Genomic DNA, 26,091 nt, shown 5'->3' on the forward strand with positions numbered 1-26,091 from the left:
TAATATCCAGGAGTCTATTACTGTCCTATGGATGTAACCAGTTAGGAGGTTGGGGGATCCCAGGAAGAAATGCAGACCGTGACGAGAGAATATAACTGTATCACAAATTATGCAACGACTTCAGTGAAGGGGATGGGGCGGAGGACGTGCTGACCTAAGAAACTCTGGAAATGAGTGGCATTTGCAAGTCTAAAGACAGCGGAACTGCACATAAGCACTGTGCTCTGGTCAATAAAGTTGTTTGCCATGGGGTGTGAGCTAGTAATTCAGATCCTGCCACACACACACATGGGAATAGGGCAATTTCCTTTTTCTTTGCCTCCTAACAAAATCCCTGAGTCCCTGACCCTCACTGTCAACTTCTTTCTCTCTCTTGTGTCATGCCCTTCCCACCTTTGGGAAGTAAAATAAACTTTCTTTCTTTAAAACTATTTTGACCTTTGTGTGAGAATTCTTTTTCATCCTGTGATGTGAGTCCCCAACCTAACCCTTTATGGCTGAAAATTCATAATAGGACAAACAAAAGCACCAAAATGAAGAGAAAATAACCCCAGCTTGTAATTCGCAAATACTTCCTCATTTTTGTCTCCTGTTTTTAGACGGTTAACGGCAGTAAACTCAGTAGCTGGTCTTCATTGTGTAAATATGTTCTGCTTTGGGGAAACCTATTTTTGTTAACCTCTTGATTCTGTTAAAAATATAAAGAATTATGACATATATTTTCATCAAAAGAGGTGGCCGAAAATATTTTTTAAAACAAAATTTAAAATGATGTTATATTTATTCATCCATTCAAAATCCATTTATTGAACATCTACAACATTCAGCTTCTGCTCCAGGCCATGGGGGCTCCGAGCAGACAGCAAAGAAACCAAACCCCTGCTCTTGTGGGGCTCAGATTCTAGTCAGTGGCTGGCGACAGGGAGCAAGCCCTTGCTGGAGAAGGACGCAGGCCGAGGGCCAGGAGCGAGGGCCGGCTGCGTGGCCAGGCGGGGCTGTACTCTGGGCACAGACCCGCGGAGGGTGAAGCAGGTGAGGAGTGTGTGTGGGGGTGTGCTGGGCTCGCCTAAGCACAGTGAGGTGGCCGGCTGGCTTCAGTGGTGCAGGAGGGGCAGGCAGTGGACAGGATGAGGTCACAGCGGGCACAGAAGCCAGATGAAGTAGAGCCCTGTAGGCCATTGCAGGGATTTGGGCTTTTACTCTGAGGGGAATGGGAAGCTAGCGGTGGCACCCGAGCAGAGGGGACGTGATCTGGCTGTTTTTAAAGGATCACTCTGACTGCTCTAATAGACGGACGGACGGAAGGAAGGAAGGAGAGACGTGGGGAGACTAAAGTGGGGGTGATTGCGGGGACGTAGGTACGCTGGGTGAGAAATGATCAGATTCTGGCCCACTTCGGAAGGCAGAGGGACAGGGTTGACTGACGGGCTGGAGAGGGTGAAAGGGAAGTGGGCTGGACTCTCGGTTTGCGCGTGAGCAACTGGAGAAGGGGGAGGCGCCGCAGGGCAGGGAAGGCAGCGGGACGAGCAGGGTGCGGGATCCCGCGTGGGCTTTACACACCTGGGCTGAGATGCCTCTGAGCTCTTTTGTTAGTTTCTTCAGGTGGTCATTGATGTGAGACTTTTCTTCTTTCTAACATGGGCATTTATTATAAATTTATAATATAGGCTGTAAATCTCCCCCAATTCCTGCTTTAGGAGCATCCCACAAATTTTGATATGTTGGTTTCTTTTTATTCAGTTCAAAGTATTTCCTCATTTCTTTTTCTTTCTTTTTTTTTAGGAAGAGTCAGTCCCCAGGTAGAGTGCAGCCACCGTAGCTCACAGCAACCTCAAACTTCTGGGCTCAAGCGATCCTCCTGCCTCAGCCTCCCGAGTAGCTGGGACTATGTGGCTGCGATTATAGGTGCAAGCCACCACGCCTGGCTAATTTTTCTATTTTCAGCAGAGAGGGGGTCTTGCTCTTACTCAGGCTGGCCTTGAACTCCTGATCTCAAGTGATCCTCCCACCTTGGCCTCCCAGAGTGCTAGGATTACAGGCGTGAGCCACCATGCCCAGCCTTGTCTCATTTTTGATTGACCCATGGGTTATTTAGAAGTGTGTTGTTCAGTTTCCAAACATTTAGGGATTTTCCAGAAATCTTTTTGATTTGTCATATAACTCCACTGTGGTCAGAGAACATGCTTTGTATGACTTGAATTATTTGAAAACTTTTTTAGGGCTGTTTTAAGGTTCAGAGTGTGGTTTATCTTGGTGAATGGGTCCTGATACAAACTTAGGGATGCTATTCTGAAATTCTGCATCTTCTATCAATATGTTTACTGTTACTTGAAAAATAATCTTGGGCTGTGCTAAAGACACCTGGGAATTGATTTACCTGTTTGGGGTGTTGCATAACCTCTAATGGTGACATTGCAACTGAGATGCATTGTGGGGGGGTGGGGTGTCCCCACCATGTGACAACTGTGACTGTCATTGCTCTGGAAGAATCAGGACCTTCACTCGACACTCCAGCTGACTTTGATGCTTCGTTTCTAGAGACCCACCCAGCAGTGTAGGAAAATAAACTCCCCGAAGCTGTGAGTTTTGAATAGCCTAGGGTAAAAACAGAGCCAAAAGTTCTAGAGAAAATATTTCAAGCTATGGATGTGTTTGAGGAACTGAAAAGTCAAGGAATAGCTGGGAAAGAGGGTGTAGTGTGAAGTAAACTCAGCTGCATAGACATATGGTCTGTCGGTGGAACTGGAGCCTGACCAGATACTAATCCTCGGGGAGTGACGCTCTGAGGAAGCCTCCCATCGGCAGGTGGGGTTCAGGGCTGCCATGGAAAGTTGCACAGGTGCACACTGCACCAGTCAGGGCCACCACTGACACCACACACAGTGGTACCTGGCAAAAGCCTTGGTTGGCTAGGGTGCAGCCTTTTGTCTTTTGGGTCAGCCACTGTGCCTCTGCGAGCCTGCCAGGCACAAACGCTGCAGGGTTCCTCTGATGCCACAGTGTGGTGCCCCACAGGGGGTCCCCAAGGGCCCTGCCAGTGGCAGCTCAAGTCTCAGGGCGTGGCAGGCAGACCCTTGGGGAGCCCCAGAATATCTTCCCCTTGAGTGTGGGTGGGGCCCGTGACTTGCTCATAACCAGTGGGACACAGCGAAGGTGATGGGATGGCAGCCCCTGACCGCGTGACGGTGGATCCGCACTCGAGGCTCCGTCTTACGCACACTAGACGGTCTCCTTGCCGGCCTCGTGTAGCGAGGTCCATGCCGTGGGAGTTCACCTAGCAGAGAACCACCAGCAAGGACTTGAGGGGGCCTCGAGTCAACGGCCAGCAAAGGCAGGGCCCCAGCCACACAGCTGGAAGAAGATGAGTCCCGTCAACGACCCGGATGGGCTTCCCTGGCTGAGCCTCCAGAGGAGGACGCGGGCCTGGCCGACACTGGGGTTACAGCCCCGCGAATCCCGCAGTCTCGGAGGACACAGCGGGGCAATGCCTGGACTTCTGACCACATAAGAAATGCGTGTCCTTTTAAACCACCGAGTGTGTGTGTGTTACGCAGTAACACAGCCAACACAGAGGGCCTTGGGAACACAGTGCAAGTGGAAGGGGAAATGAGAGGACTCGGCTTCAGGTGGTGAACATGCGATTTTTACTTCGATTATGTGTCTATCTGGGTGGCTTGTGGATGCTGGTGGAGTATGGGACCATGGTAGGTACAGTCCCTGTGGGCCACCAGCAACCAGGCCCAGTGACCTGGAGGAGGAGGCAGCAGGGCTGGCCCCTGGCTTGTGGAAAAGGATATTTGCTTGGAACATTCTAGTGCAATTAATTGGTATGAAAAGGGTTGTTGTTTTCGCTGTTATTTTAACTTTTTGACCCAGTTTGGTTAGGTTCGATTTAAAAAATTATAATGTAACATATGAGATGTTACATAATACACAAACACAGTAAAAACTCAACACTTTCAGAGGGTACACAAATTCACCAATTCCCTTCCCAACCCAGTGTCCCAGTAACTTTCCCCCGAGGCAACCAATGCTAAGTTTCTGGTTTGACTTGCTAGAAATTTTCAGTGGACCAATGGCATCACATTTTTATGTTCTTTTCACTTAGCAGAATTTCATGGAGATAATTCCCTATCCGTGTTTAGAGATCGTCTTGTCAGTGGCTGCCCGACCGTCTGCTGTGTGGGCTCGTGTTCCCTGCCTCCCCCGCCCGGGCAAGACACTCAAAACGACCCTCCGGAACGAGCCACTGCGCAAGGCCAAGACTGTCTCAGTTTGTGCACAACCAAAGCCTCCCCTCCCATGGGGATGAAGGAGAGCAAGAAAGCTCAGCCCGGCTCAGCCAGGCTCCAGCCTGGTGCACCCCAGGACCCCAAAGTCTGCTGGCCATGTCAAAATCCCAGTTTGCCCCAAGAAGACTTGTGGGAGCAGCTTTGGGGGTTTGTAACCAAAGGCTGGTTCTAGTGGATTTCCCAAAGCACAGAATCAGGACGCCCCAGAGCTAATTCTCCCCACGAGACACTGATCTGCTTGCTACTTACCAGAGAGGGACTGCCCTATCCCTGTCTGCCCGCTCGCCCACCCCCATCCGCATCCAGCCCCTTCCCTGCCCCAGCCCCTGCGGGATCAGGTGTGGGGTGCACACCTGTAACCATGAGTACGGCCAGGGCGAGCCAGAGAAGGCCTTTACAGCGTTCCCACCCATGCCATGGCTTTGAATTTAGAGTCTGAAGCCATCTTTTAGCACTGGGGGCTTGGGGCCCTGGCATCCCTTCTAATCCCTCCTAGGAAGAGCATGGGGTGGCTTTAAGTGACCAAGGCTGCAAGGCTGTCACAGGGGCCAGTACCCATCATCCTCCTGGGGCTGGTGCCACCTGCCCATTCTAGAACAAACAATCCATCTGGCAGCTCACGCCTGTAACCCCAGCACTTTGGATGCCGAGGTGGGAGGATCACTTGAGGCCAGGAGTTCGAAATTATGGGGCAACATGGCGAGACCCTGTCTCTACAAAAGGAAAAAAAAAAAAAAATTAGCCGGGCATCCCAGCTACTCGGGAGGCTGGGATGAGGGGGGAGAATCATTTGAGCTCAGGTGTTCAAGGCTGCAGTGAGCTGTGATCGGGCCACTGCACTCCAGCCTGGGCGACAGAGTGAGACCCTGTCTCTAAAAAATGGGGGGTAAAAAAAAAGAATCCATCAAGTATTGATCGGGTTTCGGCAGCCATGAGCAATATGAAATCCTGCCTGGCGTGTTTGCAAAAGCACTTAATCAGTTTTCTCCAGGGCCCCCCTGAAATCTTTGATATTCAGATCACTCTCTGATGAGCCGCCTCGCAATCCTCTTTGCACCGCTTCTGAATTGCAGCGCTGAATACTGTCATTTCACAGTCCACACGGGCACCGACTCACCACACTGATGGGAGAGGGACAGTCGCTGCTTTTATCTTTTTAAAATAATGCTTTTATTTTAGAATGGTTTTAGATTTACAGAACAATTGCAAAGAGAGCACAAAGAGCACCCATATACCCCACACTGCTAACCCTGTTATTAACATTTTATGTTAATTTGACATATTTGTCACAATTAATGAACCGATATTGATACACATTATTATTAAAGCTTATACTTTGTTCCAATTTCCTCAGTTTTCCCCTAATGTCCTTTTTACATTCAGGATCCCATCCAGATATCGTATGGCATCTAATCATCATGTCTCACTAAGTTCTTCCCGGCCGTGGCAGTTTTTCAGACTTAGCTTGTTTTTGATGACCCTGACAGTTTTGAAGAGTGTGGGTCGTATATTTTGTAGAATGTCTTCAATTTGAACTTGTCTGATGTTGTTCTCATGGTCAGACAGAGGTTATAGTTCTTTAGGAAGAAGTCCACAGAGATGAAGTCTATTCTTAACACATCACAGTAAGAATACACACTCTGGCGGCTTACACCTGTAATCCCAGCACTTTGGGAGGCCGAGGCTGGAGGATCGCTTGAGGTCAAGAGTTCAAGACCAACCTGAGCAAGAGTGAGACCCCCATCTCTACAAAAAATAGAAAAATTAGCCAGGTTGTGGTGGCGCATACCTGTAGTCCCAGCTACTTGGGAGGCTGAGGCAGGAGGATGCCTTGAGCCCAGGAATGTGAGGTTGTGGTGAGGTCACCAGAGGCCACTGCACTCTACCCTGGGTGACACAGTGAGACCCTGTCTCACACACACATGCAAAAATACACACTCTCAATAAGACTCACCACTGATGGTGTCAAAGCCACGATATCTGCCTGAGCTAGTGTTGGCCAGGTTTCTCCACCGTAAAATTAGACTTTTCCCCCCAATTTTTAAAATTGAGGTATAATTCACTTAACATAAAAGTCACCATTTTAAAGTATCCCATTCAGTCATTTTTAGCATATTCCCAATGCTGTGCAGCCATCACCACTATCTAATCCTAGAACATCTCCATCATCACCCCCAAAAGAAACCGGTACCTGCTAGCAGTCACTCCCCACCCACCTCCCACCAGCCCCTGGCAACCATTAATCTACTTTCTGACTCAATGGATTTGCCTCTTCTGGATATTTCTCACAAATAGGATGGTACAATATGTGGTCTTTTGTGTCTGGCTTCTCTCTCTGAGCATAATGTCCACCGGTTCATCGTGTTGCAGTGTGGATCAGTGCTTCGTTCCTTTTTACGAATGAATAGTACTCCACCGTATGGACAGACCACGCCTTGTTTATTCTTCTGTCACTTGATGGACATTCGGGTTGTTACCCTTTGGGATATTCTAAGTAATGCTGCTATGAGCTTTCATGTACAAATTTTTGCATGGACATATGTTTTCAGTTCTGTTGGGTACAGACCTAGGACTGGGGTTGCTGAGTCATATGGCAGTTCTATGCTTATCGTTTTGAGGAAAGCCAAACCATTTTACAGTCCCACTAGCAAACCCAGGGGTTCCAGTTTCTCCACGTCCACGCCAGCACTAGCCATTTTCTGTTTTTGTTTTAGTTTTTAGGATAGCCATCCTGGTGGGTGTGAAGTGGTAGTCCATTGTGGTTTTGACTTGCATTTCCCTAATACCTAATGATGTTAAGCATCTTTTCACATTCTTATTGATCACTTGTGTATCCTTTTTGAAGAAATATTTACTGAAATCTTTTACCCATTTTAATTGGCTTATTTGTCTTTTTATTGTTAAATTGTAAGAATTTTTTATATATTCTGGATATGAGTCCCTTATCAGATATATCATCTGCAAATATTTTCTCCTAACTTGTGAATTGTGTTTGCACTTTCTTAGAGTCCTTTCATGCAAAAAAAGTTTTAAATTTTGATGAAGTCCAATTTATTTATTTTTTCCTTTTATTGCTTGTGCTTTTGGTGTCATATTTCAGAAACCATTGCCTGGTCCAAGGTCATGAAGATTTACACCTATGTTTCCTTCTGAGAGTTTTATTTACATTTAGGCCTTTGATTCCTCTTAAGTTAATTTTCACATGTGGCCTGAGATAGAATACACATTCTCTCGCATGTATACGCAGTTGTCCCAAAGACATTTGTTGAGAACACCATTCTCTCCCCATCGAATAGTCTCGGCTTGCTGAAAGTCAACTGACCACAGATGCGTGGGTTTATCTCGGGACTCTCGGTTCTATTTGTCTAAGTATCTACCCTTATGCCTGTATCACACTGTCTTGTCACTATATCTCTGTAGTAAGGTTTTGAAATCAGGACGCGTGAGTCCTCCAAATTTGTTCTTTTATAATTCTTTCCACTACTCAGGTCCCCTTATATTAATAGCAACTGGGATCCATGCCGGCGAGCAGAGACAGTGCAAATATTCGCAAGGGAACTGGCAATATTTACACAAAGCTTAAGGATTCCTTTGGCCCAAATAGTCTATCTCTAAACATTTGTTTTAAGGAAGTGCACATCAGAGTTATTTATAAATAGCAATAAACAAAACAGACAAAATCCTTGCCCTTAGAAGCGTATAAAACTGTGTAGTCATTTTTAAAAAAATGATATTTTTAAAATTGTAAAAGTCATTTATAAAACAGTATGAGCTCATTTTTTTTGTTTATGTATCTATCTATCATCTATGTGCCTAAGCATAAAGTTTGGAAGGCTATATGCCAAAATGTACATTAAAGATTATCTGAGCAGTAGGAATTAAGGCTTTTTGTTTGTTTACCTGTATATTCGACAATGTACTTCTGTAACAGAAGAAATTGTTTTTAAATACCATTGGCATGACAAGAAATAGGGGGAAACTGCTAACAGGTTAAATGTCTGACGGTAGAGGATCGGCTGATGAAGTGTGCTGTGCTGATTTATGATTTATTAATCACAGTTAATGAATTCAATAAATCCTTCTTGAACACCTACCAGGTACTAGGCACTGTTTTAAGCATTAGAAGTTCTTTGGTCATTCTGCACTGTCCATGTGAACGTGCCTTTCCTGGAGAAAAAGAAAAAGAAAAGAGAAGAAAGAGGAGGAAGTAAGTGGAAGAGGCCAGGGTGCCCTGGGCTGGCTGGTGGCCGTGCTGAGACCGTCTCGCCGCCAAGCCGAGCCGTGTGCACTGTGTCCTCCCGGCCCGCAGCTCTGGCCAGGCTGAGCCCACCCCAGTTTTCCTTCCAGAGCTCCCTGCCCTCCCACCAGCCAAGCCGAGCCCCCACCGTCCTCGAAGAGCCTGGGCAGCCTGGTGTCCACAAGGGGGCAGGGAAGGGACGGCCTGGGCAGCTCCTGGCCCTTCCAAGGGGCGGGGGCTTGAAAACTGGAAGGCAATTATCTTTTTAAAACTGTGGGAACTCTGTTCTATTGGTACCAGCTTTGGAACTCATTTTAGAAAATTAAAAATTGAGGGGTTGGGAAGAAAGAAGGGCGATCCCCTTGGCAGCAGGGCGGGGTGAGGGGCTTTGGGGTGTGACAGCCGGGGGCGGCGGGGGCTGCGGGGCTGCGGAGGGTGCTCTGCCCCCAGGGTCAGCACGGTGTTAGGCCGGAGACTGGCCTGTGCTCCTGGGGACACACAGAGTCCCCCCTCCACCGTGGGACTTTGCTTTCTCAGCGTTCACCCCAGCTCGCTGCGGTGCTGGGGGCCGAGCTACTCACCCTTCTCGGAGCACAGGAGGCGGAGGCAGGAATCCATCCCCAGCACGCACAGGTGAGACTTGCACGCACTGCTCTCCTTTCAGTGAGCTCAGCTGAGCTGAGAGGCGGAGTGGAAGAAACAGGTGACCGCCCAGCTGCTTCTCCCCGGCCGGACTTAGGGCCATGCCTGAACCAGAAGGGCCAGGAGGGAGAACCGGAGCATCCCGCGGGCTCCCTGCGTTGGGCCCCTCCAGGCACAGAGCATCCCGGGGGAGCTGCTGTGTCGGCACTTCCCCAGGGCAGAAGTGGCTCCAGGGGGGCTTGGGCAGGAGGGGGCATGAGTCCTGCAGCCCACTTGGACTTAGCATTCCCGGAGTTGCAAACACCCAGCTGTGACTCACCTGAATGCACACACAGCTGGAGGCAGACAGCCTCTCCTGCCCTCCCTCTCCTTGGGGCCCCGTTTCTGATTGTTCTGCACTGTCCTGTGCCAAGGGAGGCAGCACAGGTTCGTGACTGGGGGCCTTGGAGTCCGAGAGACCTGGCTTCAAGTCCTGGCTCCAGCACCCACGCTCAGGGACACCCGGCATGTGTTCTCGCCTGTCTGTGCCTCTGTCTCCTCACCTGCAAAATGGAGGTGACCTCCGGAGTGGTGTGGCCGAGGAGGGCAGAAGTCAGCGGCAGAAGGCTTCGCAGTGCCTGCACACCCTCCGTCCCTCGGTGCTCGCTCCCTGTGCTGCCCCCCAGCCCTTGCCCCTGGGAAGCAGGCCCAGGCTGTGCCCCCTGCACCCTCCCCACTGTGCGCAGCAGACTGCGCAGGTGCCTCTCGCGAACTTTCTCTTACATTCTTCCTCTTTCCCCTGCTCTCCGGATGCTTGGCCCATTAACTCAAGAAAAATAGCTATTTCTTTCTTTCTTCTCTTTTCTCACCCCTTCATTTCTTTGTGCCTTTCTGGATACCACCCTCGCCCCCCCCCCCAAAAAAAAATAAAGAAGAAAAACCCATCCTGAGGAGAACACAGGCATCAGGGGAGAGGAGACCGTCCATTTGCCAGAGAACAAGATGAAAAGCTCGTGCTGCCAACTGCCAATGCCCCGAACGCACTGGCTCAGGGATCCTCCAGGAACCTCCCCTGACACCTTCCTGCACCCCCGCTTTGCTCCCTAATTAAGTCTTGATTTTCCCCCAGCAAGAATGTGTGATGTCTGCAAGGTGAGATGACATTAACAAAAAGAAAGAAAGAACAAAAGAGGCCAGGTGCGGTGGCTCACACCTGTAATCCTAGCACTCTAGCAGGCTGAGGCAGGAGGATCGCTTGAGGCCAGGAGTTTGAGACCAGCCTGAGCAAGAGTGTGACCTCATCTCTACCAAAAATAGAAAAAATTAGCTAGGTGTGGTGATGCGCACCTGTAGTCCCAGCTACTCTGGAGGCTGAGGCAGGAGGATTGCTTCAGCCCAGGAGTTTTAGGCTGCAGTGAGCTGTGATGATGTCACTGCACTCTACCTGGAACGACAGAGCGACATTCTGTCTTAAAAAAAAAAAAAGAAAAAGGAAAACAAAAAGAATGTGTGATGACATGTATTGATGAAATGCAGGATTTTATCCAGTCTCGTGACGTTTCTGTAGCGATTGCCTTGCCACAACACTGCTTTCCACTAATTTTCACAGCAAATCACACTTTAGCTTGACTCGCCTGCAGTGGGCCAACTGGAAAAGCCAGCTCCACCCCCCCGCCCCCTCCCCCGCACCCCCCAGTGGCACTTTGACGGCTGCAGGAAGTGGGCTCTTGTTATGGGCTGAGTTGTGTCGAATCCCCAAATTCACATGTTGGAGCCCTAAACCCCAGGACCTCAGAATGTGACTGTATTTGGAGGCAGTGTTTATACAGAGGTGATTAAAGTTTGATGAGGTCATTAGGGTGGTCCCTAATGCAAGGACTGGTGTCCTTTTAAGAAGAGGAGATTGGGACTCAGACGGGCACAGAGGGAAGCCCACGTGAGGACACAGGGAGAAGACAACAAGGAGAGAGCCATCAGCAGACACTTTGATCTCGGACTCTGAGCCTGCAGAACTGTGAAGGAATTACTCTCTGCTGTTGAAGCCCGCAGGCTACGGGGCTGGTGCTAAGCCTGCACTGCTCTGTGCAGAACGGGCTGGGCCCTGGGAGGAGAGTCCCCAGATGTTGCCACTTCAGCAACGGTGGCTCAGACTGTGGGGGCGGTGGGGGTGCCAGACCCCGTGGGGCAGCTTCAGTGCGCTCAGCGCCCTCGTGGTCCTGCCAGGGGAAGCGGGACCTGCAGGGGCTCGGGCTCCTCCTCCCCTCTACTCCCAGTGACAGACACCCAGAAGTAACGACGCTGCCCAAGTTCACGAACATCCTTTTAATTGCACACTACTTGTCCACAAACGCGTCTGCGGGTGAGCAGTCTGGCAGGCTGGGGGGCACGGGGCTGGGGGCAGCCCTGGGCCACTGCCTACACGATGCCCTCTGTGCGCTTGCTTTTCCAGACCACCAGCGCCGTCACCAGCAGGGTCACCAGGATGGGGACCACGATGAAGGGGCAGAGGATGCTCTGGGGCGGGTCCCGCAAGGCCCTGCCGGAGACAGGGCAGCTTCTGAAGTAGCGCTGGTGGACAGAGATGAAGAACTTGTCCACTTCCGTGTTGGGCCAGAAGCAGCCCAGCTTTCCCGCCACCAGGCAGGTGCAGTTAGTGAGCTCTCCGTAGCTCCTGCAGGCGGAAAAGGAGGTCATCAGACCCTGGGCAGGTGGGGAACCAAGGCAGGACCTATGCTGGGGGCTCTCTGTCCCGTCCCCCATGAGGCAAATCACCCCAGAAGCCCAGACTCCGAGGCAGTGGCCCCGGCTGGAGGAGCTGAGGGTCCGGACAGCCCCCAGGGGATTCCCAGCTGTCCTGAACTGGAGGACTGCCAGCTGTGTGAGGAGCACTGGCGTGACTGTGGGACTCTCGCAGCCCTGTGTGCACCTCAGTGACTGCCGGGGTTCTCAGGCCTGGGGGACTAGTGAGAAGCCACAGCCAGCCAGCATGGTGGGACCCCCGAAGAGGCCCAGGAGCCAAGCTGCCCATTGTACTCTCAGCCATGAGACTGAAAACCAAGCCGGGCGGGCCCTGTGCTGTGCCCTGGTCACGTCCCCCACCAGCCCTCCAAGGCTCCCAGCCCCCCTGCTGTCCCCACATGCTGCAGAGATGCGCCAGACAGCCCAGCCTGCGCCTCCCCGCCAGCCCCCGCCCGGCTGTCATCCGGGGAGCCGAAGGCTGGGTCAGGACCCGAGCAGAACCCGCAGGGAGACCACACCGGTCCCGACGAATCTCGTGACTTCTGTGGAGCTGTTCAAAGAGGAGCAGCTGAGTCTCTGACCAAGTGTGGCTCCGAGGGCAGCCCATACTAACGAGGGAGGGGGCAGCAGTGAGTGTGGGTGTGGGAGGGAGGGAGCGTGTGTGACCTTGGGCGTGTGAGCCCATGTGTGTGTCCCTGTGTGGGTGTGACCCTGTGGGGGTGTGACCCCGTGTGGGTGTGACCCTGTGTGGGGGTGTGACCGTGTGTGGGTGTGACCGTGTGTGGGTGTGACCCCATGTGGGTGTGACCCTGTGTGGGTGTGACCCCGTGTGGGTGTGTCCCTGTGTGTGGGTGTGACCCCGTGTGGGTGTGACCCTGTGTGGGTGTGTCCCCATGTGGGTGTGTCCCTGTGTGGGTGTGTCTCTATGTGGGTGTGTCCCTGTGTGGGTGTGTCCCTGTGTGGGCGTGACCCCGTGTGGGGGTGTGACTGTGTTATTCTGTGTGTGTGACCCTGTGTCGATTTCCGCACAGGCCTCTCCCGACCCTTATCCCAGAGTGAAGCTTCAGGTGCCCTTGCCCACAGGTGTGGCCTTGACCAGCCGCCAGCCAGGCTGGAGGGAAGGGAGTGGAGGTGGCCGTGCCGTGGGGTGTTCCCTGGCACAGCTCAGAAAGGGGCTGCAGAAGTCACTTCTGCCTGAGGATTCTCCAGAGCCTGCCCTGGACCCGGCGGCAGGGCTGTCTGGGGAAGATTAAACGCCGTCTCCTCTCTCCATAAGCTTCTCCACAGACGTGGGTCTGGAGGCCATGGGGCGCCCTTTGAAATGAAGCGGAACAAAGCCATTCCCAAGTGGCTCCCGTGTTGCTGCTTCTCTGCGTCATCTTCCAACGCAGGACATGGGAACCAAGTGCCCTATTGCAGTGTGGGAAACTGAGGTGCAGAGATCACACCGGCTCGCAGGGCAGAGCCCAGACTGTGCCAGCTCCCGCTGTCCCCAAACCCTGCTTTCTCCCCTGGACCTCTTGCTCCACAAAAAGGAGAAAGGCCCTTATGCGGGCTGGGTGGGGCTCGGAGGCTGTTCTCAGGGACTGATGGTCTCACAGGGGTCTTGGTGGCACTCCATTGTTGTCATCATCTCCATGACAACTGCTGCCATTGCCAACACTCACTGAGTGCTCATTCGTGCCAGGCACGGGCGGGCTCAGTGGGTTCTGTGTGTGATCTCATTCGCTCCCAGGTACTGCTGTCACCTGTCATTTTACAGGAGGAGAAATGGGGGTTTAGGAAGGTTCCAGAGCTGCTGGTGGGAAGGTGGGAGTGCCAGGGGCTGACTGCAGGGTCCTCACACCTCACCGCTCACTGTCCCCTCCTGGTGTGGATCCAGTGACAGCTCGGACACGTCCTTGTCTGGGTCCAAATCCCACTCACTGGGGATCGAGGCCACAGTGGGCGTCCGTGAACCCTGAGACCAGTGTAGGCCTGTCTGCCCTGGGGGCAGCTCAGGCTCCTCAAGGGCAGGCTCAAGTCCCCTTCACCTCCGTCCCTGCAGTGCCAGCTGGGTGCCAGCATGTGTGGCGGGGGCCCCACCAGCGCCAGTTTAGAGGTTGTGCGTCCAGCAAGCGTGAGCTCTGCACCACAGCACAGCAAGTCCCGGATTTCATGGTGGTCAGTTTCAATTCTGGTGACCTGGGGTCCCCCCGAGGAAGGCCCCATGAAGCTGGAGGTGGGCCTGTGACCCAGGAAGTCTAGAGGGCCCCACATCCCACGAGAACGCTGAGTTGACTGTGCAGTTTCTCTGCCGCTTTGAACAAGCTGAAATGTAGTTTCGAGAAGGTGAATCACTGCTGCTTCTGCTTGGGATGTAGAAGGCAGTTGCTCCCACCCGAGCAACAGCAGAACAGCTGGAGAAACTACGAATCGTGCATTTGCTGGAGTCTATTGGAGATCGAAGGCTGCAAGGCAAGGAAGTCACCCCACCTGCGGCAAAGCTGGGGGAGGGGAGACACAGGCCCACCCCACAGGTAGGAGGAAGTCGGCTAACTACTAAACTGCCAAGGCCAAGCATGGGCTGGAGGGTCCGTCTGAAGCTGCCTGCGACTACCCACTCTCTCCCACGAGGCTCCACCATATGCTCGTGAGAAAGACTGGGGGCAGCACGAACACGGGACGTTTCCCAAATCCTTCTTGGTAAGCAGTGAGCCTCAGGCTCCTAGAGGAAGAGCGGCAAACCTTCCACCCGCAGGCGCAAAGGAGCTGATCAGAGGGTGGGAACAGGCCCACAGCCCTTCCCACTGTCCCAGACTCTTCTCGCTGGAAGCAAACGCCTTAAGCTGCGGAAGGAAGGACAGCAAAGCCTGTCACCCCCAGGGCACAGGCAAAGACACACTACAGCCGGGGGAGGATGAGAAAGAACTCTTTTCCCCTGGGAGGGCACCAGGAAACCATCCTGGGCCTAGGATCCTGCACGATTCCAAACAGAGGTCTCCTACCACCGGGGAAGGGACAGGAGACTCTCACCCAAGACCCCCGTAGATATAAGGCAGAGTTTGGCTACCACAGGGAGGAGGGGCAGGACTGCTGAGGCCGAGGGCACAGGCCTGTCTAAGCTGAGGCTGGATCAGGACACAGAGAACCCCTCTCCACGCCCCCAGTGCAACCCTGGCACAGCATAACAAGCAGCAGCTGTCTGCCGCTGGGAGAAGGTAGGGAGAGATCCAGGCTGCGGCACAGGCAGGCAAGGGACAGCGGAAAGCTGAGGGTGGGGCACCACACGGAGGAACATCCTCAGAGCGCCAGCCCCTGCCCTGAGCACAGGGCAATGGCAGCCCACTGCTGGCGGCGCTGGAGGCCTGAGGTGAGGTGAAGCAGTCATAGCAACAAGAAATCCCAGACCCATCTCAGTTCTTGACAACATTGACTCAAATCCCACGCTGACAGCCTGGCAGAACAGAAAAGGCTTGCCCATTTCCAGATGTAAATACTATTTACCTCAATCTCTTCTGTCCTACACATTCAACAAAAAATTATGTTCTGTTCAAAAGCAACAAAAACCAACCAACCCATTGCCAAGAGGCAAAACAATCAGTGGAATAGACTGAGAGATGACCCAGATGTTACTTCAGTGGTTTGTATGATAAAGGGTCTGGTGGGAAGGTAGACAATTGCAAGAGCAGATGGAGAGTGTCAGCGGAGAGATGCAAACTCTAAGTCAAAGACACTTACTAGAAAAAAACCACGGTAGCAGAAAGAACTGCTTTGATGGGCTGGGCAGACATGACAACTGAGGAAAGAGTGAAGATAAGTCAGTAGAAATTACTCAACTTGAAACACAAAAAGAAAAAAGGGTGGCCAAAAACCATAAGAGAACACCCCAGATCTGTGTAAAATAACATTATAAATGGTATGGACTCCAACTCATAATTGGAGTCTCAGAAGGAGGAGAGGGAATGGAGCAGCAGAAATATTTCAAAAGATAATGGCTGAGATTTTCCAGAAAAAATGAAAAGCATCATATCGCAAATCCAATAATCTCAAAGAACCCAAAACAAGACAAGAAACCAAGCAACAACAAATAACCACATAGACAGAGTCAAACTGCCAAAAACCAAAGAAAAAATCTTGAAGTCATTCAGAGAACAAAGACACACGCTGAGGACAGAAGTAACAGCAGGCTTCTCACCAGAGACTGGGCAGGCGGGAAGATGGCAGGCAATGAAGTACTGGAAGTCTCTGAAGGACTGGAGGGGCGGAGTGGGGGACACACTCCTGTCAGCCCAGAATTCCATACCCAGAAAAATACCTTTCAAATATGAGGCTGAAGTAAGGACCCTTTCAGAAAAAGAAGAAGCCGAGAGAATTCACTGCCAGCAGACCTGTGCCACAGGGAACGTTAAAGAAAGTTCTTCAGTCAAAAGAATATACCAGAAAGAATTTTGGATCCACACAAAGAAATGACACGCTCCAGAAATAGTAAAAGTGAAGATAATGAAAAGGTGCTTTTTGTTATTTTTAATCTAGAGTGTGAAAAAATGGGGCGGAGGCCACACATCAAGTGTGAGGAGGCCCTCAGGGGGCTTTAAGAGGCTGCTTGGAAAAGTGGGGGCCCCTCTCCCCCAGGCCCTACCACCCAGTCACTGCATTTCCTGCCTGGCCGCCCCGGGTCACTGCCAAGCGCACAGGGCCCCTCAGCCCACACGCGGGCCAGTGGGCGAGGCTGGGGCGGGGGCAGGGGTGCTCGGGACCATCCTCACAGCACCCGGGTGCATGGTGTCTCCAAGTGAACAGGGCTCAGGTTTCAAGGAGAAGAGAGAAGTGGAGAAAGCCGCAGGAAGCCGTGCGGGTGGGGTCTCGTCGTGAGGAAAATACGAATTTTCAGCTCACAGTGAGCGCGGAATGCGTTAGGCACTGCCGTTGAAAAGCCAGGTCCAGCCTTTGCAGCAGTGGATCAACTGCCGGGCTACACGGCCGCAGACACTGGCTCGAGGAGCATCCGCCTCCTGACCTAGGACCCTCGGACCCACCAGACTCGCCGGCAGTTTCTGGAGCTCCACAGACTCAGCGACACGTGATCCTGGACATTGTCCCCCCATCCTCTGTGGCCTGAGGAGTGGAGCTGGGATGTCTTTACAAGGAGCCGTTGCCATCTCTGGCCAACCAGGACAGGAAGGAGCCCTGGACTCGGGAACCCACGTGACCACAGACCCCGCGCCGAGGCTGAGCGTGTGGTGGGCTATTCTGGGACCAGGCGCTCTCTCCCCGATGTGACAGCCTTCTAGATTGAAAAGCCACTCACGTCTAAAAATATCTCCAATGTGCACTCGGCTGCCCACTTCATCCTGTTTATTTATACAGAAGTGACAGCTGAAACTTTCAATAAATGCTGTGAGCTCTGTCAGCAAGGATGTGACAAAAGAATCCCCCAGGGACTGCAAACATTCTTCTGCTCAAACGAACCAGCACTGACTGAAGGATCCAAAATAGTAGTAAAAATGCTCTGGCTTTACTGCTCTGAGGTTGCAGTTCTCATGTCACTGAATAATTATCCTTTTTTGGCCAGGACTTTCTATTCTGGGCCCCTAAGCAAACTTTACTTGGAATGTTCCTGAATACTATGGTAGGAGTTTCCAAAGCATCTGGCTCCCAAGTCAAGGCTCCAGGCACCGTGATGCACGGTTGCTTACTTGCTGACGAGAAAGTGTGTCCACTGAGTCGTGTGCTCTGGGGACAACCTGTGGCTGCAGCTGTCCCCCAACCAGCCCTAATATGAAGTATCTGAGCCTGGGCCCTGGCGCTCCACAGACCTGGGCTCAAACCTCAGCTCTACGCCTTACTCTTCAGGCCTCATCTCTCCTATTCCGACCTTGTCTCCTCACGCTGAAGTGCAGAGACAGCCAGCCACCCGGCAGGGGGACAGGCAGGCCACATTAACAGAGGCAGCGGGCCCGACTCACAGTAGGTGGCCGCTACGTGGAACTTTTCTCACTGCCTCTTCCCCGACAACTAGTGTGTAGCTCATGAGAGATAAATTTTTTATCTACAAACTCAAGCAAAAACTGACCAGGCAACATGTGTCTAAATCCTCAGGAAGGAAGCACCGTAGGGTTTCGGTTTACTCCATGACACCTGGGTCTGCCTCCTCCAGCCCAGAAGGTCCGCAGCCTGGTGGCTGCCAGCAGTTTCCCTCCCTCCCGGCGGGGGGCGGGGAAGGGGCAGTGCCACCTCCTGGCCTCCTGGCAGTCAGCGCAGGTGACCCACCGCAAGGCTGGCTTGAGGAGCCTGTCACACAGCCAGGCTGACAGGGGGCATTCAGATAGGGAGCAGTGTGGTGGCCGCAAGACAGAGAGGTTGTGCCCACGGGGCGTTTGCTAAACGTTTCTTCTGGAAATGCTAATAAGCATCTGAACAAAATTTTTAACCTCACTAATGAAAAAGAAAAGACCGAACATCCCAATGGCATTTGTCGTAAAAATGAGACTACTCAGTGCTGGTGAGGGTGCCGGGAAAGGAGCAGGCACGAGCGTCATTACTAACGAAGATAAATTGGTACGATTTTCCTGAACAGCATTTGGGAATATGTCACAACAACTTCAAAATCATGGATACCCTTTGATCCGATATTTCCGTTTTGGGGAATTATCCCAAGTTAATAATGTGAAATGTAGACAACAGTAATGTAAGACGGTGTCCACTACAGATTTATAATTATGAAAACAGCAAACACTGCGACGGTGGCAACAGAAACCGTTGCTAGGAGGCTCTACTGTGCAGCTGTTAAAGTTACATCTGGGAAGAAAATTGAAGGTGTAGGAAAATGTGTGACAAAGTCGAACAAATGCAGCAGCCGCAGATCGGACCAGGTAACACAAAGTGGCTCCAGTGGGAAACGGCCGGCGCGGAGGACGACACCGAACCTTAACAGGCTGTGAGCCCCAGAATGATACCGATATGACACCTTTATTCTTCCATCTCGGCTTTCTCAGAGTTTCCAAGTTTTCTACAGTGAGCGTACGTTATTTTTATAATTACATTAAAAAGGTTATTTTAGGAAAGCGGCCCACAGGACACTGGACGTCACTGTCCCTGCATCTGCCGCCACCGCAACCGTGCCTCGTTTGCGCGACAGCTCCGCCTCCGACCGGGACTCAGACGAGCAGGGCTGGGCCCTCCGCGGAAGGAAGGACGGGCCGCGGGGCGCCGGTGGGGACGCCACGTGGGACGCCAGCGCCCGCTCCTGCTTCCCTGAGAGGGGACAGGGCGTCCGGCCTCTCAGGTCTCGGTGGCCCCGGGCCGGAATGTGGAGCCCGGTGGGGATTATATGTTGAATTCCCGGGGGGCCCCTCAGGTGGCAAGTGAGCTGCGCGGGGTGGATTTCGGGGTGGGACTCCCTTTCCCACGTTCCCCACCCAGCCCGCTCCGGCCCAGGCCACCAGATGGCGCCCCCTCCGCAGGGACCACGTCCTCCTCCTCTTCCTCGTCCCCCTGCTCTCTGTCGCGCCCTCCTCCGTGTCCCGCCCCTGCCCGCCCCGCTCCTGCCAGCGGCCCCGCCCGCGCCCGCGGAGGCCCCGCCCCTCCTGGCCCGGGAGCAGCGTCACCCCGCAGTGCTGCTTCCCCTGGGCCCGGGGCTGGGACGTCTGAGAGCCCTGACGCCCCCAGCTGAAGCCCTGGCCCGTCCCTTCGTCCCTTCGGGCTGTCAGCGCAGCTGGCTCGGCCCCGCTGGCCCATCCCCTGGGTGGTCACGGGCGCCCCCTCCCCAGGGACCCCCCTCCTGAGCGTCGCTGTGCCCAGGAGGCAGAGGTCACTGGGGGGGGGGGGGTTGCTGCAGCTCACACACCGGCTCCCACTTTCCCGCACTGAGCGTAGGAGGGGCCCGGCCTCCACGCACCCTTCTCCTCTTGCCCCCCAGGTCAGGAGCAGCCGTCCGGCCCCTCCCCGCGCTCCGATTCTCTGCACCGGGCTCAGCCCGCCACAGGCCCTCCAGGCCTGCGATCCCCGACCCGGCTGAAGACTGGTACGTCCGTCTGTTAGGTACCTGCGCACAGAAGCTTCCCCTGCATTTACAGCCGCTCCCCATCCTGGCATCACCGCCTGAGCTCCGCCTCCTGGCACATCAGCGGGCATTAGATTCCCATAGGAGCGCGGACCCTACTGTAAACTGCGCGTGGAGGGATCTAGGTTGGGCACTCCTCTAAAGATCTAATAATGCCTGATGATCTCAGGTGGGGCTGAGGTGGGGGCTGCAAATACAGATGACCATCAGCAGAGAGGACTGCCAGGTGAGTTGTATTTAACTCAGGCTAGTTTTGAGCCCAGGGCCTTAAGAAACAAAACCTGCAGTTGGTTCCTGAAAATCTTACTTATTGATGTTCTTATTATTGCAATTAATATTGACAATTTAATTCTAAACACATGGACTGCATTGCGTTTTACTCACACACAGAAAACCATAAAAAAATAACAGATTAGAAAGGATTGTTTTGTCTTAATAAAATACTGTGGCCCCAGGGAAAAAAATTCTTTTTTCTAGTGTGGCAGTCAATGTGTTAAAAAGAACAACAAAGTAAACCTCTCCAACGGGCAAATAATTTAAGTCCATCAGTAATTATGAAAAATGAATATTTCTTGACATATTAAAAACAGTAAAATGGATAAATAAGTTCAATAGCTGATTTTTATTTTTTAGAGACAAGGTCACACTCTGTTGCACAGGCTGGAGTAGTGGCCCAATCATACCTCACTGTAACCTTTAACTCCTGGGCTCAAAGGATCCTCCTACCTCAGCCTCCCAAATCGCTGGGACTACAGGTGTGCACCACCATGCATGCCTAGTCTTTCTTATTTTTTGTAGAGAAAGGGTCTTGATATGTTGCCCAGGCTGGTCTTGAACTCCTGGGCTCAAGTGATACTCCCACCTTGGCCTCCCAAAATGCTGGGATTACAGGTGTGAACCACCATGCCTGGGCAACAGATGATTCTTTAGAAAAATAGCTACAATGAAATAGACACATTTCTGGATAGTATAATCTAGAAAAAAAAGCAGAGAAAACACCAATATACAAAACCACAGATAGGAGAATATTAGAAAAAGTATACGAGATTAACATGTAAAAAAAGTGTGTTAAAAACTGGAAAATCCTTGATGAATTGGGATACTTTTGGGGAAATTATATACTATCAAATATTGACCTAAAAAGTAGAGAATCTGAGAAGAAAAATGGAAAATATTATTAAAGAATTACTTTCCCAAAAGGTATTAGATCCAGGCAGTGCTTTCAAATTCTTAAGATCATAGAAAAAGACGTCAAGCTTCCCAGTCCCTTTAAAGAAGTTACAAACCCTGGTCCCAAACCCAAAGGCATGTCACGTGCCCCAGTGCACGCACCCACAGAGGGAACAGCTGTCCTTCACTTCCACTTATAAATAGACCCAAAAGTCCTCTGTCAAACGCTCGCAAGTTTCATCTAGCTGTACAGAACGCTCAAAAGGAGGCTGATTTCAGCAATGCTTTAAATCTGTTACTACGAAATCAACCTTCCACATGCCAAAGGAAAAAACATTCGTCATTCCGACACATGTTGAGGAGGCATTTGATTCAACATTCATTTCTGATTTAAAAAAACCCACAACCTTGAAAACCACGAAGAGTCTCTTTTCTTGATGTGATAAAAATCTCCCTCTCAATTCAATCATAAGCCTCACATTTATTATTGCGACACTGGAGGCACCTTCCTGACAGTCAGCAACAGGTCGCTTCCAGGTTTAGGTGGTCAGGTCTGTCTTCTCCCTTGTGGTTTCCGCCCAAGATTCCATAAATAGTCGCGGTGGGACCTTTCCAGGGCAGGGAGAGGCTGGCCACTCACCCACTACTTCCTCTGTTGACAGAGAGCCATGCTGGCCTGGCCCAGCGCGCCAGGCACGGAGCGTGCAGGCCCAGCTCGTCCCTACGGAGGCCTTGGCCCGAAGCCGGGGGATGAGGAGGCGCCGCGACTCAGTTTCCCGCTGCCTCTGGGTATGTGCGCTGCTGAGGCCGGCTTCCTGCCTGCTTCTGCCTAGCACGGCTACAGGCAGTGAGGAACAGGGCATCTTTGGTTTCTCTCCGCGCTGGGGGAACGTATAAGGAAGTCTTGTTAATTGTTTGATTAAAAACACTTCACTTCAGCACCCTGTCATCATCCTGGGAAGGGGTGCTGGGCCGCAGGGACGGAGCCAGCTGTGCACACCTGGGTCTCACCAGAGCGAGCGGCTGCACCCGCACCTGGGCTTGGCAGGAGGGAGGGAAAGGCGGACATCGTACAAACGCCCCTAAATCAGGCTGGTCAGAGAGAAATCCAGTCAGACTGGGGAAGTCCTCACACATCTGTGCTGGCCCAGGGATGTCCAAGCACTCGGCCTACCGCATGGCTGAGACAGGAATGTCATCAGTGGCATTAGTGTCACCCTTGCGTGCAAATGAACACTTTACCAGGTTCTTAATGTGGTTATCTGCTTAAGTCGTACAACAGGGACTTCTGACATCTCAGCAAAGCTGTTTTCCCAGGGAGCAGGAGGGGAAATGCCAGCTCCATCCAGTCTGAGGAATGTCCCAGCTGAGCGTGCGTCACTGAGGTTTCCACCGAGACTCTTGGTCAATAAACAACACAAGCGCCACCACCGGCTTCACACAATACTGGCCGAGTCTCGGACGGCGATTCCATCCCACACCTTGGTTACCAGCTAAATATCGTATTTCCCCGACCACCGACCGGGCGCTTGCTGGGCAAGGAGGACAAAGGCCTCTCTCTTTTAGGAGAAAGAAAAATATGAACAAAGCACAGAAGAAAGAACCTCAGGAGGGTTCAAGGTAACGAGAGGAAGACGAATGGAAACGGGCCAGTTCTTGCACTGCTGTGTAGGAGGCAACAACAATTCCTCCCACCACGCTTGCAGCCCGTTGGAACCCGCTCATATTAAACCGCAGGCTCACGCCGGTGAGGGGTGACCTGGGAGAGTGCCCGCCTCTCCGCACCTTGCCCGCAGAAAGCAAAGTGGCACCAGGGCCTCCGAGGCCTCCTTCGCGCCATTGCTCCCCTCACCACCCCCTGGGGCCCTGGCATCGGTCCCCTCCCCTATCTTGGGCTCTTCCAGTCTCTTCCTTTCCTGGCCTGAAGTGAACCTGATTCTCCCAGCCCAGAACACGCTGGAAAGGAAACTTTACAACAGGCTTCTGGGGCCAAGCCGGCCTGGGAAAGGCTGCCCAGGGGAGCACCCGGGACACACAGCACAGGGCGCCTCCAGCGCGTCTCGGCCCCAGAGCCGATCCATGGCCCTGGACGCCGCCGGGGAGATGCTCGGCCTCGCGCGTGCGCTGTCTCCTCCCCTGCTGGTATCTCCATGTGGAAGACGGCCCCAGGCTGAGATGGAGGCCACCCAGCAAATGCACCAGGGTGACGGCCACCCTATGCTCTCTTGGCGAGGCACCCAGCCACGGTGGACAGCAGTGAGCTTTGCTGCCACACAGGCTGCCACTGCCCCAGGCCTGGCCAGGCCACAGTGAGAGCTCGGCTCTAACATCTGCTCACTCTCGGGAGGGCGGCGGGGGTCTTGCAATCCTTGCCCAGTGCTGCAGGCTTCCTCAGCTGGGCCCGCCTGCGGACAAACAGCCCGGGGCGGGGGCGGGGGGAGCAGGAGGCACCTCAGGGAGCAGCCAGGGGCCTCCCTGCACCCTGGGAGATCACATCCTAGGGACCCAGGGCCGCAGAGGGGCGGGGGAGGTGGAGGCCCAGATGGGGCCGGTGGATGCATGCTGGCCCTGGGGAGAGGTCAGGCCCAGTCTGCCCCCAGCGACTGATGGACACCCCATAACTAAGAGTGTGCCCCACAGGAGCATCCAGTGAGCTGTTGGCATGTGAAATGGGGACCGCTGAGGCTGGGGTAGATGCCCACACGCCCCTGTGGCTGGCTGTGTCCTCTGAGGACAACAGATCACACCCCCTGGTGTTCAGAGGTCCGAGAAAACCCTAAGACCCACGTTCACAGGTAGGAGTACCCCGCACAGATGAGGGAGACTGCTGGGGTGGCTGGGGCGTCCCTGAGGTGGCAGTGCAGAGTGGGACAGGCCCGGGGGACTGACTTGGGGCCAGCTTGGCCTCCGCTCAGGCCACTGCTGTCCCTGACCCCCTGAGAAGCCGCTCCCAGGAAGGGGGCATCCTGGGTACCTTGTCCCCTCCTTCCGCAGCTCCTGCTCTGACAGCTCTGGGCCAGGAGGAATCTGGGCGCCTCCGCCCACGCTGGGAGGAAGGAGAGGTTTCTAAATCCACCCCTGGCTCCGTGCAGCCAGCGCTGGCACCAGACGCAGCTCGGGAGCCGCCAACCAGGCCCCCCACATGGAGGCCCCACCGCGCGGGCATAAAGCCTCCTCTGAGGACAGGCCGGGGCAGGGACCTGGCTTCTGGGGCTGCCAAATGAAACAGTTTTAAAATTCAGCTGGGGTCCCAGGCGAAGTCACAGACTATCCTGTGTCGGCACCAGTATCTGGGCCCGGGCAGGGGGGCGCTCTGTGCCCAGCGATCCTGGCCCCCAGGGTCTGAGAACACAGGGAACAGCGGGCTGGGCACACGTGAGCCCTACAGCCTCGCGGCAACTCTCAGATCTCCCGGGACCCCCACGAGGGAGGACCCCCAGGTCTAGCTGCGCAGCTGTGCGCGGTGGGGCTGGGACTGTGCCCAGGCCTGCTGGGCCCAAGGGCTCCCACCTCATGGGGTCCTGGGTGTGACATGTGTCCAAGCCCCGGGATCAGGCATGACAGCTGGGATGCTATATTTGGATGCTAACACCCTGGGGACATTACCCTTATCCTTGAAGCCACACTGGCGGCTGGAAGGGACCCAAAGCACACTCTGCCCTCCCTGCCGTGCCAAGGAACGCACTGTCTCCCTGATGCCGCCGGACCCCACCGGGACCCTGCAGGGGTGCTCCCACTGGGCTGCCCCCCAACAAGTCCCAGCAACTGGCCACCTTTGTACAGGCAGCCCAGATCCCAGCTCAGGGGCAACGCTGGGTGTGGTAGAAGGGAAGGGCCCAGAACATTCCACACAATTGAATATGCACTATAGGTGGGACTTTGAGACGTCACTAGTCACTGAGCCTTGGGGTTTTCACCCTTAAAATGGGTACGGTGGTCCCTGGCACACAGCAAGGGTGTGATGAGAACCCCCTGGGGGCCACCACACCCTTCCCAGGCCCCTCGCGTCACTGGCTCACCAGCCCTGGGTGAGCGTCTCACTCTCGCCCACCCGCCTCTGCATGAAAGCCCGTGCGGGTGGCCAGTGCGTGGCCCCGTCTCCCTTCTGTCTTGACAGAGTCACGGAGACCCACCCACAGATGAGACCATTCACATGCAGGACTCGTCCCTGCGCCTGGCACAGAATAAGCTGTCAGAGATGCCAGACAGGCCCCGCTGGCATTGTCAGATGTGCCACATGCCAGGCTGGCGTGGGGGAGACACAAAGACGTCACACTGGCCCAATCCAGGATGTAAACCCAGCCAGGGAGCCCAGACACCACCCGAGGTTGGGACGTGGAACAGCAGCTGCAAAGGGCCTGAAGTGACAACCAGGAAACTGAGGCAGAAGCCCCGCTGGTGCCCACTGTCCCTGCAGGAACCCTGACCCTGGCTTGGGTGAAGCCCGCTCACTGGAGAGAACCCCCCCTGCCTGGCTGAGGCCTGGCTGGAGGGTGGGCACAGCAGAGGGTGCAGGGGTGGGCTGGAGAGCAGGGAGTGGTCAAAGGTCAGGAAAGGAGACAGGCGGTGGCCCCTCTGTGCCCTCACGACTTCCTGTCCTGTCCTCACCCCGGGCAGAAGCCCACGCAGCTGGCAGCGGCCCTGACACGGGGTTGCAGCTGGAGGTGCCAACCCCCACCTTCAATCCCCACGGTGGGGCTGACCCCAAGGGAGGGTTAGGGGCTCCCAGAGGCCACGGTGCTGGGGGCTGTGACGTCAGGAGGGAGAAAGTCCTGTCCTGCTGGGTCCTCAGCAACAGCTGCTAAGCCAAATCGAGCATCTGGGTTCTGAAGGCCTCCATGGTACCAAGGTGCCCTCACCTGACCTGTTCAAGGAGAACCACAACCAAATAGGAGTGGCAACAGGCCACCCCTGTCCCCCTGGGCTGGCAACACTTTGTCTTGCCTCCTGCAAACACGTGTCCCTCTGTTCTATTTCTGAGTGTGCCC

General features: G+C 53.7%; 1 protein-coding gene across 1 annotated transcript in view; it reads right to left on the reverse strand.

The window, feature by feature from the left end:
* Window positions 1–11,547: 11,547 nt before the first annotated feature.
* The window catches only part of RAMP1 (receptor activity modifying protein 1), a 44,170-nt gene continuing 29,626 nt past the window's right edge, over window positions 11,548–26,091 (reverse strand). Inside the window, exon 3 of the mRNA XM_069465652.1 lies at window positions 11,548–11,821. Coding sequence (XP_069321753.1) covers window positions 11,566–11,821 — 256 coding nt within the window. The 3' untranslated portion in view covers window positions 11,548–11,565. The remainder of the gene's footprint in view (window positions 11,822–26,091) is intronic.

Source organism: Eulemur rufifrons, chromosome 1 (assembly GCF_041146395.1).
Source record: "Eulemur rufifrons isolate Redbay chromosome 1, OSU_ERuf_1, whole genome shotgun sequence".
NCBI classification, from domain to species: Eukaryota; Metazoa; Chordata; class Mammalia; order Primates; family Lemuridae; genus Eulemur; species Eulemur rufifrons.